This window comes from Nomascus leucogenys, chromosome 22a (genome assembly GCF_006542625.1).
Source record: "Nomascus leucogenys isolate Asia chromosome 22a, Asia_NLE_v1, whole genome shotgun sequence".
Lineage (NCBI taxonomy): Eukaryota > Metazoa > Chordata > Mammalia > Primates > Hylobatidae > Nomascus > Nomascus leucogenys.
In genome coordinates, this window is record NC_044402.1 from 100,728,107 (window position 1) to 100,744,867 (window position 16,761).

Here is a 16,761-nt window from a genome sequence, read left to right on the forward strand (position 1 = left end):
TGAAATTTATTATAAAGACCAGCCTGAAATTTATCTTTGTTTAGCCAACATACTCCTTGTAGAGAGCTATTAGTATATTTAGATTGTATGAGAATGCTTAAAATTGTTAAAAGAATACACTTAAAAGAGCTACTCTCTTTTAGAAATACTGTGCCTATTTATTTGAAAACAACTGCTATCCTCATTACCAATAACTTGTTATTGAAACTACCTTCAGCACAGTTGGAATGAATGAATGAACTTTGTTAGACTATGCAGAAACATGGATTGCAGCTGGCCAGCAATAAAACATTTTTTAATGTCTTGTAATTTAATTAGGCATTTAATTTATATATAATTTAATATAATTTGAATATAATTTAATTAGGTGTCTTCTCTGAGTCAGTGCAGTTCTACTGATATATGTGAATGGGATGGACAGAACCTGGGGCCCAACTTTTCACTTAATGAACTTTTCTTGGTTTCAAGGTAGAAGCCTTGTAGACCACATCCCATCTCTATCCATGCTAACTCTAGAGAAACTAATATCATTGTAATATGTCTTCCTCATCCCCCTGCAAGATGTGAACATATGAATAGGGACAGAAAAAGAGAAAGAATGGCCAAACAGAAAGCTGCGATTCACATTGTTAATAATATTCAGAATCCCATATTTGGTTCAGAAGATTATAGGTATTTTTATTCATATATCAAACAGAATAATTTTAATTCTACCTATGGCAACAAAGCTGCTGGAAAATTCTCAAGATATATTTCATTTTCCGTAAGACAATATAATGATAAAAAAGTAAGCTTCATGTAGTGAGGCTTAATATTTTGATAAAACCAAGATCATACAGTGAATTAAATGAAAATCTGGGAAATAAAAAATGAAACTGGCATTTTTATTAAGATAGGGTGTATCAAAACAAATGAAAAAGCCAAAAAAAAAAAAAGCTGCTACCAAGATGGGAAGACAGAGATGAATTTTGTGTGGTGTTTTATGATGTGACTATTTGTTGAAGATTCTTTGTCTTTATCTAGGCAGTGCAATTCAAGTTCTAAAAGAATGGAATATGACAGGAAAAAAGAAGGTAAGATTAATATTGATTGTAAATTGGTAACATCTTCAATCAAAACCTTCATGGTTGTTATCATTTTAACAAGGCTGCCAATTTTTTGCTTCTTTCAAATATGTTAATATATACACCCAGAAAGCTTCCAAATTCATGACTCTCGGAAATTACCAGATACTCTCACTAGTAATGCCCTTATTTTCTACTCAGTGTTTTTAACAACCAGGTGTGCTTAAGAAGTCCCAGAGTTGTTCTCTTTTTTAAGTATAAAGGGGAGCCCAGCTGGAGAATTCAAAGGATTGAAAACATTAACTTGCCTGAACATATCCTGTAGCACAAAGAAAAAAATTAAGGAGAATTTTAAAGATAATTGAAAACCTCTAAATATATTTTCACATGTTTTTCCCCCTGAAAGAATCTGTCCAAGGCTGCCCTGAGATGCTTTTTTGGCCGAATTCTAAGGTAGATCATTAATAAAAGAAGAAAAGAAAATGCCTTAGAACCATAGTAAGTAAGGGGCCTTCTTGAACACTGGCATACTGCTCTTTGAGAACAAAGGGAAGGGGATTTTACTGTGTCCCATTCAAACTGGTTTGTTTTCTTGTCAAGTCACAAAGGGCCTGGGATTTCTGGGAGCTCGTGAGATGCATCTGTGCATACACACTAGCAAAAGTGTGCCGCTCCTTTCAAAGTAACTGTTCCACTCATTCCTTCTATGGCACAGCAAGGCCTTATGTTTCGGTTTTCCCAGGATATAGTACGCCAGTCTACCCTTCCCTGTGGGGGAAGATCACAGGCCTGCAAAACAGGTTCTGAACAAACAATAACACAGTATTACTTTCATAAAACCCAAAGATTACTGAAATTACAGGAATCATCCTTTCCGTTTTTCTCCTCCTAGTTTCATGTAGAATAGGAAAATTATGAGTTTTTTTTTTTTAACCTTTGTATGCCACCATCTTTGACAATCTCTGCTTATCTTTAATCATAGCTTCCCAGGCCTCTGTGTGAGATGCACATGATTTGCAAGTGATTGAAAGGCAGTATTTAGACTTACATAGAAAAATTTCAAATGTGTGGTTTGGGTATTAGATTTTTCTGATGTGAAAAAAAGAGCAGACAGCAGCTGCAGACCCAACTCATTACTGAGTCTCCCTCCTAGAGGTTGAAAAGGAAAATGGTCTCCCAGCCAAGTAGATGTGAGGCTTGAGAGCCAGAAGCTGCTGTGGGTGTTTTATGGGAATAAGTGCCACTGGCCTTGCCTTCAACCTGGGACACACACCTCTCACCTAGGAAAGCACTTACTGGGGCATGATTGTGGTTCCAAAGGAAAAGAGAGCAGGGAGGAGAATTGAGAAGAAGAAACAGTTTCTTTCTACTTCTTTTGTAAATGTGTTGAAGAACGAAGCCAGGCTGATGTTCAGCTGGCACTCACTCATTCAGCAGGTGGGACAGGGTCTTTCTTACGGGTCGGCGTCTGTTCCGATTGGCCGGGGCTGGTACCATACTGCTTGTTGAGTACACTAAATATCAACTGGGTACAAAGCAACATCAATTCAAACATATAACATAATTAGGAACATCTTCTTAATTTTCTTGATATTCTTATATATTCACCATTAGAACATTTTAAGAGAGATATAATAAAACTCTGCATTTTAGACTCGTGATATTGGGGGGTCTAAACAATTTCAATTGTATAAAATGCAGGGTGGTTTTATTTCAAAGGAAATAAAATGAAGCCTTGTAATGCTGTTCAGCTAGCAGCCGAGAGGTCCAGGGGCTTTCTCACCGGAAAAGGGGGCCTTATATCACTTTGGCATTACCTTGAAGCTGTTGTCTGCTCCAGCTAAAATATTCATGGGATGGCAGGGCACAGTGGCTCATGCCTGTAATATCAGCACTTTGGGAGGCAGAGGCAGGAGAATCACTTGAGCCCAGAAGTTTGAGACCAGCCTAAGCAACATAGGGAGACCCTGTATGTACAAAAAATTTTTAAAAATAGCTGCATGTGGTGGTGCATGCCTGTAGTAACAGCTACTCAGGAGGCTGAGGTGGGAGGATCGCTTTATGCCCAGGAGGTTGAAGCTGCAGTGAGCTGTGATCATGCAACTGCATTCTAGCCTGGGCGACAGAGCCAGAGTGAGACCTTGTTAAATAAATAAATAAATAAATAAATAATCATGGGGATGATTATGGATCCTGTGGCTACCTGGGACTTCCTAGATAATGACAGCAATCCCAGGAATCTCCTGGTTGACTGGTTTCTATTTCAGAGACCCAACCTGGACTTTAAGGACCTACCTTCTGTGTCCTCATTTTACAAGAAGAAGTTGCCTGCCTTTTCCCTAGTAGTCCTCCCCTTTACCTCTCCTTCTGCCTAGCAGATGGGAACCTCAGTGGCCTCCTTGCCTCCCCAGCATTCACCACTTTGAGATGAGAGCTACTCCCCAATGGCAGGATAACTGAAATCAAGTTTTTTCAGGATGGTTATCACAAGATTTTACTATAGAGCCTCAGGTTGCTCAAATAATGTCAGCTATTTAAGCCATTCCTTGTTGTTTTTTTCTTCCTTTTATTGGAACCTTTTTTATTGTGTTTATGAGGTGAAAGTTTATACAACTTACTATAAGAGAGAAGATACTTAAATTAACTTGGGTGGTTAATAAAGATGTAAATATTCTTCATCCAGTCTATAAGAAGAGCCAGGAACCAAAAAAGATAACGTATCTTACTTTCATCTCTCAGATTCACCTTATATTTCAAGAGTCTGAATTGAATATTATCTTCTCATTTGTTTCTCATTCTAGAACAATAAAAGAAAAAGAAGCAAGTCCAAGCAGCATCAAGGCAACAAAGATGCTAAAGACAAGGTGGAGAGGCCTGAGGCAGGGCTGCTGCAGCCACAGCCACCACAGATTCAAAACGGCCCCATGAATGGCTGCGAGAAGGACAGCTCATCCACGGATTCTGCTAATGAAAAACCAGCCCTTATCCCTCGTGAGAAAAAGATCTCAATACTTGAGGAACCTTCAAAGGCACTTCGTGGGGTCACAGGTCAGTAACGCTTAAGTAAAATTGCTTAGGAAGACACAGATGAAAAGAGCACAAAGGGAGCTCATTGGGGCTACTGTTGATATTGTTGAAAATGGAAGGTTGTTTTTCTGCAGTGTGTACAGTTCAACCTTCCTGAAGCCAGGATGGAGGGTGAAGGGGAATGTAACAGGGCAGAGAATAAATGCTCAATCTAGCTCTACACCAAGTCAGAGGGTTTTTTTTTTTTTTTGAGTCTGGGTCTTGTTGTGCAAGGCTAGAGTGCAGTGGTGTGGTCATAGCTCACTGCAGCTGCAGCCTTGAACTCTTGGACTCAAGCAGTCCTGCATTGGCATCCCAAAGTGCTGGGATGACAGACATGAGCCACCACACTTAGCCAGTCAGAGGTCATTTTTAATGGAAATTCTAATTTAAAGAAATATTCTATATAGACACCTTTGCTAGAATTCACCTGGGGTATTAAAGGAATAATTGATGACAAAAAGAAATGTTATTAAATGTTTTCTTTTAGAAAGGGCAGACCAAATTATTTTAACTGCTGGTATTTTTTATATGATGTGACAGAACATAATCTTCCAGGGTGTTAGAATCTGGAACATTAATTGTTTGTGCTATAGCTATATATTTATTAATCTTCAAAAGGCCACTTCCTAATCCACTGTTTGACTTTGGGCACATCATCGTCTCTAGGGTCCCATTTCCTTTCTGAAAAATAAGGAAACTGCATTGGAATCTACCAGATCAATGCTTCTCAATACTATCTGACCCAATGCCCCATTTTTAGAACAAATCCTAAAATAAAACTCATGCATAATATAACCTACCTAGAAACAGAATTTCAGTAAATAAAAATATAAGAAATTCAGGAATAACTAAAATAGAATTCATGCATAATATAACCTATCTAGGAACAGAATTTCAATTAAAAAAATATAAGAAATTCAGGAAAAACTAAAATAGAAAGCTCAATAAAGAGGCCAGATTTTTACACCCACTTATAATGAATCACTTTGCAATTAAATGAAGTAAGGCAGTAGTCAGCTGGATACTGTGGGTACTGTTTTTTTACATTTGACATGTACAGTAAGAGCTCAATAAGTTTATTTGTATATAACATGGAATCACTGTGAATGCACCTGCTACAAATGCAGTCCAATTTAGGGTAATGGGTGTCAGCTCTAATATCATGGCTGCTGATGTGATTTTCCACATGGCCAAAAATTCTCAGTCAAGTTCTAAACATCATAAAGTACCATCTTCCTTTAATGTATGCAATAGTTGAATCTTGGAAATCCAAGCAAATGTTGGAATCCATAGTAAAACTGTCTAGACTCACATAATTATATATATATTTTTTAACAATCATGAATGTCCAGGAGAACATGAGAAAGTTCAGGACACAGGTTAATTCTTTGTTGTGTAGGACATTCCCAGGATTGCAAGGCATCTAGCATCCTGCCCCCCAACCCCACCACCAACACACACACACAATCATTTTGCTAGTTTTTAAAAATGCCCCCTCAGTTTTTCAGAATGCCTCCTAAAAGGTGGTAGATCCTTTGATGAGAACCACTACACTAGTTGACCCCCAAAGTCCTTCTAGTTATAAAATCCTGAGTTTGTAGAATCAGTGGCATTTTAAACTCCCGTTATATTCAGAGCACTGTGCTAGATGCCACAGTAGATTCAGAGAAGGATATGATATGGTCTAGGCCCTGATGGAATCACATTCTGATATCCTTGAAGAGAAGGCTATAGGTTCACTGGTGAGTTTAAGGTTTGGGGAAGAGAGGTGCAGTATCCAACTGAGTGATCCTGGGAGATTTCTTGGGAGCATTGGGTATTAAAGGACCAATAGAACTGAGGTGGTAAAAAGGATTTGGAGGGTTAGAGAGAAGTAAGGAGAACTTTACTGAGTGCCCTCAGGTATTGCACACCTGCTGTATATGACACACTGCTATCCTCTGACAAACCAAAGATGAGTAAGACACATCCGTGCCTAAGAAAAGTTCAGACTACCAGAAGAGATGGAGGTGCAAACAGAAAAGCAAATGGTGACATGTACCAAATCAGGGTGGCAGTGAGAAGGCATCAAATAACTGGCACACTCTGTAATACACTAGTAAGTTCTTAAATTGCTCACAAAGCACAAATTTTCTTCCAGAAACACATTTCCTAACAACTCCACTAATAGTGCCGAAACTTATATCATCCTTACTTACTTCATGATGGTTTCCTAAAACCAAACAATGACAGCAACAAAAATAACCTATTTCATTTTGAATCTGAATTCTCCAGGAATTTTTTTAATTCAATTTTCACTGTGCCTACAATTTTGAGACTGTTTTGATTTATAGTCAGAGCAAGAGAAAGAAATTAAATAATCGAGTGGCAGATTCCCAACTTTACTTGTTATTGCTTTCACATGAATTACTTTCAAAATCTAATTACTCAAGTTGCCATTTTGATATCAATCACAGACTAAAAGCTTAGCATATATATTTTTTCATTTACTTATAATTTATACCTTTGTAAAACAATGTCAGTAACTCTATCAAGTATATGACATTAAAGCAAATGCAATATAGAAGTGCCTCCCTTCCCAGTGGACAGCTGCCTTGAAAGTTAAGTACCCACCAGGGGAGTGGGTACAAGGGGGCTTTTGGAAACCCTAACATGAAACTTTCTGTGAAGAATTATTTCTTGCACAGTGATCCCATTCTCCCTTCTGTTTTGTAAGTATAGTATGAAGGCATTGAGGTGTGTTAGTGTTATTTGTTAATGTTGCTGATTCATTACAAATGTCTGTGCAATAAATTTTTCTGTTAAAGAATAAATGAGCCAGGCATGGTGACTCACACTTGTCATCCCAGCACTTTGGGAGGCTGAGGCGGGAGGATTGTTTGAGCCCAGGAGTCCAAGACCAGCCTGGGCAACATGGCAAAACCCCATCTCTACAAATAATACAAAAATTAGCTGAGCCTGGTGGTGCATGCCTGTACTCCCAGCTACCTGGGAGGCTGAGGTGGGAGAATCACCTGAGCCCAGGAGGTTGAGGCTGCAGTGAACTGTGATCGTACCACTGCACTCCAGCCTGGACGGCAGAGTGAGACCCCTCAAAAAAAAAAAGAGGAAGAAGAAATGATGGTAATGGAAGATTAGTAGATGTTCTTGCAAGAGGAAGCAAATTCTCCTTCTTGGCCCTTAACTTCATTAGCAGCCCACTTGTTATGATTGTAAATTTTAAAATGAGTTTTTAGCTATAGTAATCTGCCCTTTTCCTTGGAAGATAGGTTCCAGGACCCCTAGTGGATGCCTGAAATCATGTACACTGTTTTTTTCCTGTACTATACTATACTATGCCAAAGTTTAATTTATAAATTAGGCACAATAAGAGATTAAAAATAACCAATAATAAATAGAACAATTATAGCAATATACTGGCCTCTTTCTTGCTCTCTCTCTCTCTCTCTCTCAAAATATCGTATTGCACTATAAACATCCTTATTGTGATGATGTGAGATGATAAAATGCCTGCATGATTAGATGCGATGACACTCACTCTGATCACCAAGACAGCCACTAAAGTGACGAGTGGGCAGGTATCGTGTATGGCATGGATACTCTGGACGAAGGCATGACCACATCCTGGATAGGACAGAGTGAGATGGCACAAGATTTCATCACGTTACTCAGAACAGTATGAAACTGAAAACTTAATGAGTTGTTTATTTCTGGAATTTTCTGTTTGCTATGTTTGGACCGCAGTTGACCTTGGATTACTGAAACTGTGAATAAGGGAGGACTATTGTAGTTAGATTTTCCTACCTTCAAATTATGAAGGTTCATCAGAAAGTTGATGCCAAAACTATCTAATGGCTTTAAAATGCTTGCTCAATCTACTGGCAATCGCAAGAGCTCTAACAGGTATTCTGCAGATGAGTGTTAGGCTGTAGACACTCTGCACCCCATTTTGAGTAGAATGCTGGAACTAGAAAGGATGAGAGTGAAACTTTAATCCTGGCTCCCCACTTTATAACTGAAGAACCAAGGCTCCTGGATTGAGAAGCTGGAGGGATAACCCTCTTGAACTGTCTGTAGTTTGCAAAAGGCTGACTCAAATCCGTGTAATTTTATCAGGTAATGGAGAGTTACTGCTAAAACCATGGGTTCCCTAACTCCTAAAAAAAAATGTGTAATTGAAAAATTAGAAAAAAGTCACAATAACAAAGCCACATAATGATATTCTGTGCTTGAGTGAGTTCACAGCATAAGCCTAAAAGAAATCGCCAGGCTGCTATAGTGGAGCATTTATCAAGCCCTCCAATAATGGAACTAGCTCAACAAAGCCTGCGCTGAATGCCCCACTGGGCAGGAGGCCGTGAACATGTGGGATGCGTTGTTTTATCTTTTTATAACACCTTGACATTCAGGATCTCTCTTTTTAAAAGTCTTAAACAGAGTCGTTTTTTGGTAGGGGAAAAGTTTGCTTTAAGATATATGCAGGTGGCTCAGGGGTGTTAGTGTGACTTCCTACATGAAAAATCACCACCAAAAGCATCATCATTTCAGGCTGTAAATATAGCACTGTCAAGTGGGACAATGCTGTGTGTCAGCAGATAGTTTAGAAGTTTAGGAGTATGTTTTAAGCCTGAGAGTAGTTTTTTTCTGTATCTCAGAATTTTTAATAACAGCTCAAATTGGATCTTTTATATAATCCGATCAAAATCATCCTGGGCTCAAATACAAAATCAGGCAAAGAGTAGATCAAGATTTATTTTAGCCGAGCGGGCGCAGTGGCTCACACCTGTAATCCCAGCACTTTCAGAGGCTGAGGTGGGAAGATTACTTGAGGCCAGGAGTTTGAGACCAGCCTGGGCAACATAGCGAGCTCTTATCTCTTTAAAAAAAAAGAAAAATTAGCTTGGTACGGTGGCTCATACCTGTAGTCCCAGCTGCTTGGGAGGGTGAGGTGGGAAAATCCTTTGAGCTCAGGAGTTTGAGGCTGCAGTGAGCTATGATTGCGCCACTGCACTCTAGCCTGGGGTACAGGGCAAATCCCTACCTCAAAAACAAAAACAAACAAACAAATAAAATTATTTTACTGAAAGTAGTGCCAAGGATAAGACTTTTTTCTAAGACCCTATCTAAATGTCTAAAGCACATTTTGACCTTAGGGTCTAATTTTCCCAAATGTTCCTCCTGCCCTATGTTTCCTGAGGCTCATAAGCTAAAATGTATAGCATTTACTTGTCTCCGCTTAGGCCAGAATAGGAATTCAGATTCCTCTCATCTTTACCCCACTGGACACAATTCCCATTGAATAGGAAAGGAGCAGGACTGTGGGCCATCAGCGGCTTCCCAGAGATAAACTCTGGGGCAGGGCTTTCCCTCTCTTGAGCTCCTCTTGATGACCCAGCAGCCATCTTTTATGTTGCCTCCTCGTGTAAAGCATCCTGGGAAACCAAGTCTTCAGTCCCTGTTACTTGGAACAGAAGGCTCCATGCCATGTTTGCTGACCTTCATGAGCCGGACTGTACAGCCTGCCCTGTACCACAAAGCAGGAACAGCCCTGTCGTTTTTACCTTTGCAATGCAGATTCTGTGCTTGGGCACGGCACCTGCGCAGAGCTGCTTTCTCATCCTCAAGTGAACTGAACCAAATGTGAGGTCCTGTGCCTTTAGAATGTTAGTTGCTCCCCCCTCATTTGTGCTTCCTGTAACAAACAACAACAAAAACACCTCACCACCATTTCACAGTATTGATGTGGTAGGCAGTTCCCCACAGGTTGTTCAAGCAGATTTTTTTATGTTGCTGTTGGTCCTAGCCTCAAGATTACCTCCCCTGCTTCTCTAAGCCCTATATTGGACAGAGGATTAGCAAAGATCAACAAAAAGAAAGCAGCCAGCTTAGAACTTTAATAGTAAAAGTCAAATGTGTATATCTAGGATTTCAGCAGTGCCAGCTCTCAAATGGAAGCAATACAATATCACAGCTAAGAACCAGGGCTTTAGCATTAGACATGTTTGGTTTCAAATCTTGGCCTCATCACTTATGAGGTGCGTGACCCTGGACAGGTTAACCACTCTGCATCTCACTTTCCTCATCTGCAAAATAAAGAACATTCCTCCACTTTACAATATTGTGGGGAGCAGTAAATGAGATATATAAAGTGATTAGCTCAGCATCTGGAACAGGGTAAACTCTCTTATCATTCATTTATCCATTAAGTAAATATTTTTAAGCATCCAACATGTGTCAGGAATTCTTCTACAGGAAGCGGACAAGACAACAAAGGTTTTGCTCTTGGGGAGTTTACTTTCTTTGGGGTGGGGGGATGGGGAGAAGAGGTAGATAATAAACCACAATTCAACTGAGTTACCAACATAATTCTAGATTGTAATAAATGTTATAAAGGCAGCATGTAGAACGGCAGCTGGGGAGTGCGTGTGTGCAGCGATTCCATAGAAGGTCCCGCTGTGATGTAAGTGTCTGGAGACATTGAAGCTAAGATCCCAGTGCTTCAATTCAGGCTCTCTCATGCCAACTTACAGTAGTCTGAACAGCCAGTGTTTTATCTAAACTTTTATTAAGTATCTTAGCTGAAGCCCTTGTAGAATTATAACCATAGGTTTTTACTTTTTTTTTTTTTTTTTTTGAGATGGAGTCTCACTCTGTTACCCAGGCTGGAGTGCAGTGGCACACTCTCAGCTCACTGCAACCTCCGTCTCCCGGGTTCAAGCGATTCTCCTGCCTCAGCCTCCCAAGTAGCTGGGACTACAGGCACATGCCACCATACCCAGCTAATTTTTTGTATTTTTAGTAGAGATGGGGTTTCACTGTGTTAACCAGGATGGTCTCAATCTCCTGACCTCATGATCTGCCCACCTCGGCCTTTACTATTTTTTGTTATTAAAGATCTAATACTCTGTTAACATATATATAACTGATGTTAAGTACTATCATATGAACATGAATTTTTGAAGTTTATATTTTGGTCAGGCACAGTGGCTCATGCCTGTAATCCCAGCACTTTGGGAGGCCAAGGCAGGAGGATCACTTGAGCCCAGGAATTCAAGACCAGGCTGGGCAACATTTTGAGAGTTGGCTGTAAAAAAAACTTAAAAATTAGCAGGGTGTGGTGGCCCATGCCTATACTCCCAGCTACTTGTGAGGTGAGAGGATCACTTGAGCCCAGGAGGTCAAGGCTGCAGTAAGCCATGATCACACCACTGTACCCCAGCCTGCGCAACGAAGCAAGACCCTGCCTCAAAAAATAAAAAATAAAAATAAAGTTTATATTTTAAAGCACATAATTACTATTCTCACTCATCTTTAATTATTGTTTTAGCATTTAAATACTTGGTATTAATTCCCATTTACAGTTGTGTTAGTCTCAACCTCAGCTTCAAGTAACTTGGTATCTTAGATTGCATTTGCAGTGACTTAGAGCTCTGCTTCCTTTCTTTATGTATGATAAAGCAGAAAGAGACAGACACAGGATGTAGTGACAGGAGGGCACAGGAAACATAAAACCCCTCAGGTATTTTTCGGTCACCTGGGCTTGCTTCTCTTTCTCATTCAAAAGTATTTTTGCTGCAACTGTACAGCAAAAACAAAACTACTCATCTCTGAATAGCTGATACCTTTATAACTTCCCACCCACTCCTTGTTATGGTGATTTCAGTTACAAATGGACTTAATTAAATGGAATGTACCACTTACAAAGATCAAAAGGCTTTCAAAAATTTTTTTTAAGATTTTTGAACAAAGATTTAACTGTTTCTATTAAAATGCAATAAGATGGAAACTGTTTCCTCTGATGTGATTATTACGCATTGTATACCTATATCAAAATATCTCAAGCACCCCATAAATATATAAACCTACTATGTACCCACAAAAATTAAAATTTAAAAAAGTTTTTTTAATGCAATAAGAATTAAACCTGTTTTGCAGAGAAATAAGACAGTGGAAAAAATCAAGTTATACATATATATTACATACATATACATATATAATATACATATATTATTATATATAATAATATACTTATATTATATATTAAACCTGTTAAGGTATTAATGACATATGAGATCTTGTAAAGACAGTGAATGTAAATAAAACTAAAGATGTTATTCCAGTCAGAAAGTTACCACCTTCATGCCCTCTGAGCTGATCAAGCTTCTTAGGATTTGAATGAAATAATAAAGTCTATCTGTATTTGATAAAGGCATTATGAGAAGGCAGAACTGACATTGTGTCTGCTGCATAAACCTGTCTATTTTGGTCTCTGTTCCAAAGTTATTGTTTCCCCAAACTTTTGTTAATTACCCTGTCATGCATGTAAAGATAGAAGAACGATGAAACTTACAAATCAAAGTATATAATAATTATGAGGGAATGGTTTTCTTAGCTTGGGCAACATGGCAAACCCCATCTCTACAAAAAATACAAAAATTAGCTGAGCATGGTAGCAAATGCCTGTAGTCCCAGCTGCTTGGGAGGCTAAGGTGGGAGGATCACTTGAGCTGGGGGTTGAGGCTGCAGTGAGCCATGATCACACCATTGCACTCCAGCCTGGGTGACAGAGCGAGACCATGTCTCAAAAAAAAAAAAAGGAGTTTTCTTGAGGCTTCATCACTAGACCATTATTCTGTAACATCTTCAGAGAGTTACCTTTACTCCCTGTCTCCACTCTTCACTTCCTTCTCACTCATCACCTCATTGTTACGGCTTTCAGCCCCATCTCTCCAAATAAACTGCCCTAGGTAAGCTGTTATAGGTAAGTTTAGCAATGGCCTCCATGTTATTGAATCTAGCCATCGTTTTTTAATCTTTACTTTATTTTTTCCTTTTAGCAGTATTCAGTGTTGTTGACCACCCTATCCTTAACAACTCTGTCCTTTCCCTGTGGTTTCTATGACATGACACTCTCCTAATTGTGTCCCTCTGTCTTTACTGCTTCCTCTCTGTTCCTTTTGGAGGTCATTCTTCTTTACCTGGCTGTTAAATTGCTGAAGCTCCCCACGGCTTGTTTGATCTCAGGTCCTTCATCATATAAAGCTACACACTCTCCTTAGATTATTTCAGCCATACTCTAGCTTTAATTATGTAAGATGACTCACAAACTCATCTTCCTAGTTCCGGCTACACTCTGAACTCCAGACTCGTCTTTAACTTTTTCACTTTGATATTTCAAAGCACTTCAACAACATGCTCAAAACAAACTCATCATCTCCCTTCCCAGTCGTGGCTCTCTTTTAGTGTTCCTGACCCAAGTGCACCACCTATCCAATTGTGCAAACCAGAAATGTAGTCATCAGTCATGACATCTCCCTCTTTCTCACTCCCCATTTCCAATCTATCCCCATTTCCTGTTGGTTTTCATTTCCATGTATTTCTAGAATTCATCCATTGCTCAGTCTCTTCCCCTGCCTTCCCACCAAAACTACCATCCTCACTTGCCTGCACTGCAGCAATAGTCCGCTCATTAATTTCCTAGCACTTACCCTTGTTCCTTTGTAAATCATTCTCTATCCTGTAATCTTTTCAAAACACAAATCTGACCTCTTACGATAAAGACAAGAAGACTTACCCTGTCCTGCAAGCCCAGCATAGTCTGGCCCCTGTGTCCCACTCCACCCTCCTTGCATGGCACATTCCTTCTTGCCCTCTACTTTAGCTATGCTGGTCTCTGTTTGGGCCCTCATACTGGCCATGTGTATCAGTCGAGATCAAGTCAGGAGATAGGAACCATACTGGTCATTTGAATAGGAGAAATGTAATGTAAAGCATTGTTAATTAAAACAGTAGGAGGTTACTAACTACTAGAAGGGGTAAATGAGGACCATAAGGTGTCCACATTTAGCATGAGAGCAGTTACTGTATCTATACTGAAGAAAATGAGACAATAAAGGAACTAAGGACTAGGGGAGGCCCCCAAGCCAAGACTGAGATTCTGACCTGATCAAAGAAAGTGTGTGGCTACCAGAGGAACGTGCAGCCTTGTGGTGGTGAAGAAACTTGTCAAAGGGCATGGACTGAGCTCTTCTGTTAAGAGGCTGCCATTGCCAGCGGGTGTAGATGGATTGGAGCTGCTCAAAGCCACTGACAGTGGTGGGAGATGGGGAAAGGAACATGGCATGAGGATGTAGGTTGGAGTTCCTCTGCATGGCTGCTGGGTTCCTGTGAATAATAATAATTAATAATAATAGAGATCCAGAACCCCAAAGAGAGATATACTCCTGTTCTTATGGCCTTGCAGGGTCACTTTATTGCCATCTGCTGACATCAAAAGTTAACATTCTACTAGCTGGCAAAAGAGAATTGCTTACAGGGTCCAGCTCCAGTATCACAAAGTAGGGCAAGAAGAGTAGATCTGGAGCCAAGAGACACTATAACTTGATAACTGGCACACAACGCTCTCTCCCCTACAAATGTAATCACTGCTTGGAGTACAATTTCCCACTCTTTTCAACTAGTTATTTCATGTGATTTCAGATGAGATCATTCAGATCTCAGCTTAGGTGTTACTCACTTGGGGAATTCTTTCTTGATATCCCCAGGTCAAATATGCCACTTACAGATTTCAGAACACTATATGCTTTTCTTTCTTAACACCACAGTTGCACTCTTTCATTTGTTTGTATGGTGGTTTGATTTACACACCTTCCTATTAAAGTGCAAGTTCTGTGAAGACAGAGATCACATCTGTCTTTCATTACCATTGTATTTCTGGGGCCTGGAACAAAGATGGGCACTCACACAATCCTTTCTCATGATCTCTATTGAATTATTAATGATAAAATACATGGAGAAGTGTAGGTTAATTAAATTTTTGTAAGTTGCTATGTTGCTTTTTAAAGATAATTAAATTTTTGTAAGTTGCTATGTTGCTTTTTAAAGATAATCATGGATTTTGTGTTTCTGGGTTTAAAAAGACTTTACACTAATTGAGGACATTTGAAAATTCAGTAAGGTTTCAGGGAAAAAAAGGAAACAATCCTACCTCCCAGAAGCAACCACTGTTAAATTTTATTTCAGAATTTTTTAAATGCACAGATATGTAGATTTTTTTTTAAATGATATTAAACGGCCTGTGAACCTTTGTATTCTGTTTTTTACTTAACATGAGATTATGAACATTACTTCATATCATTAAATGTTCTTTAAAAACGTGATTTAAATATCTGCATTGTATTTTTATGAATGTGCCATACTTCTTTTAATTGTTCCCAAACTGTTGTCTTTGTGAATTGTTTCCTTTTTTTTTTTCTTTTTTTGAGACAGAGTCCTGCTCTGTCACCGAGGCTGGAGTGCAGTGACATGATCTTGGCTCACTGCAACCTCTGCCTCCCAGGTTCGAGTGATTCTCGTGCCTCAGCTTCCCAAGTAGCTGGGATTACAGGCGCCTGCTACCACTTCCAGCCAATTTTTATATTTTTAGTAGAGATGGAGTTTCACCATTTTGGCCAGGCTGGTCTCGAACTCCTGACCTCAGGTGATCCTCCTGCCTTGGCTTCCCAAAGTGCTGGGATTACAGGCATGAGCCATCGCACCCGGCCTCCATTGTTTGGTTTTATAAACAATATTATAATGAACATCTCTTGTATATATATTTGTGTGAACAACCATGATTATTTCCTTAGCATATATTCTTAGAAGTAGAATTTCTGGGTTCAAAGGGTATGAATAGTTTTTAAGTTATTAATATGTTACTGTCCAGAAAGGTTGTGCTAATCTCATTGTTTTTACTTTTAAAACTGATTGGTAGAGGGATGGAACTTTTTAAGAAGTTTCTTTTCCATTTATATTTCTTCTTTTGTAAATATTTAAGAACACAAAGACCAATTACCAAAGAACTACCAATTGTATTATCAGGTATCAAGTATCATAAAACATCATCACATTCACATAAGTACTTTTTGAAGAATGGTAACATGCTTTAAGTAACATAGACATTAGCAATTTTCGACATAATTTTACAACAACAAAGTTATGTTTTGTTTCTTTATCAATTTCTTCCAAGTACAACTACTTTACAATACTTACTCAAGATCAGATGATGTGCTTTGCTGCTATTACCTGTGTATAAGAGACAATGAAGCCATCTTAACTCAAAGGGTTAAAATAATTATTTTAGAACTATTCTATGTTTAATACATTCCTTACAGTTAGATTTGAATTCTTAAAGTTAGATTTGAATTCTTTCTTCAGTCTACTTATAAGTATATCAAGCTTTCACTAAAAAGTAAAAACTAAAGAGAAAACAATCTTTTTCAGAAACTTTCAAATTTGAATACATACATGGCTGTACATACATAATGAAAACTTTTGAATCCAAGTTTATGTATTTCCCCCAAGAGGAGGGTTTGTTTTCTTTGGCACTGCTAACAAAAACAACCAGCACAATTCATTTATTGTATAAAATAAATTAAGGACAAGTAAAGTATATAAGTTGATACTAAGATTTAGTAACCAGTTGATAGTTTTCACTGTTGGCAAGAGTTAAATGTGAGAACAATTGCAGGCACTGCAGCTGAGTGTAAACGGTACAACTTGACTGAAAAATAATTTGACAAAGCATATCAAGAACTTTTCAAGAGAAAGAAAGGCATGAATTTGTATTGACTTAATAACAAATTCCCTT

The 16,761-nt window shown here is 38.8% G+C and overlaps 1 protein-coding gene across 9 annotated transcripts in view; it reads left to right on the forward strand.

Moving 5' to 3' along the window:
* The window catches only part of SPATS2L (spermatogenesis associated serine rich 2 like), a 172,526-nt gene that overhangs the window by 109,180 nt on the left and 46,585 nt on the right, over positions 1 to 16,761 (forward strand). For all 9 annotated transcript variants that reach the window (XM_030803559.1, XM_030803560.1, XM_030803562.1 and 6 more), the window contains exons 5-6: positions 1,024 to 1,073; positions 3,866 to 4,112. In XM_030803559.1, coding sequence (XP_030659419.1) covers positions 1,024 to 1,073; positions 3,866 to 4,112 — 297 coding nt within the window. The remainder of the gene's footprint in view (positions 1 to 1,023; positions 1,074 to 3,865; positions 4,113 to 16,761) is intronic.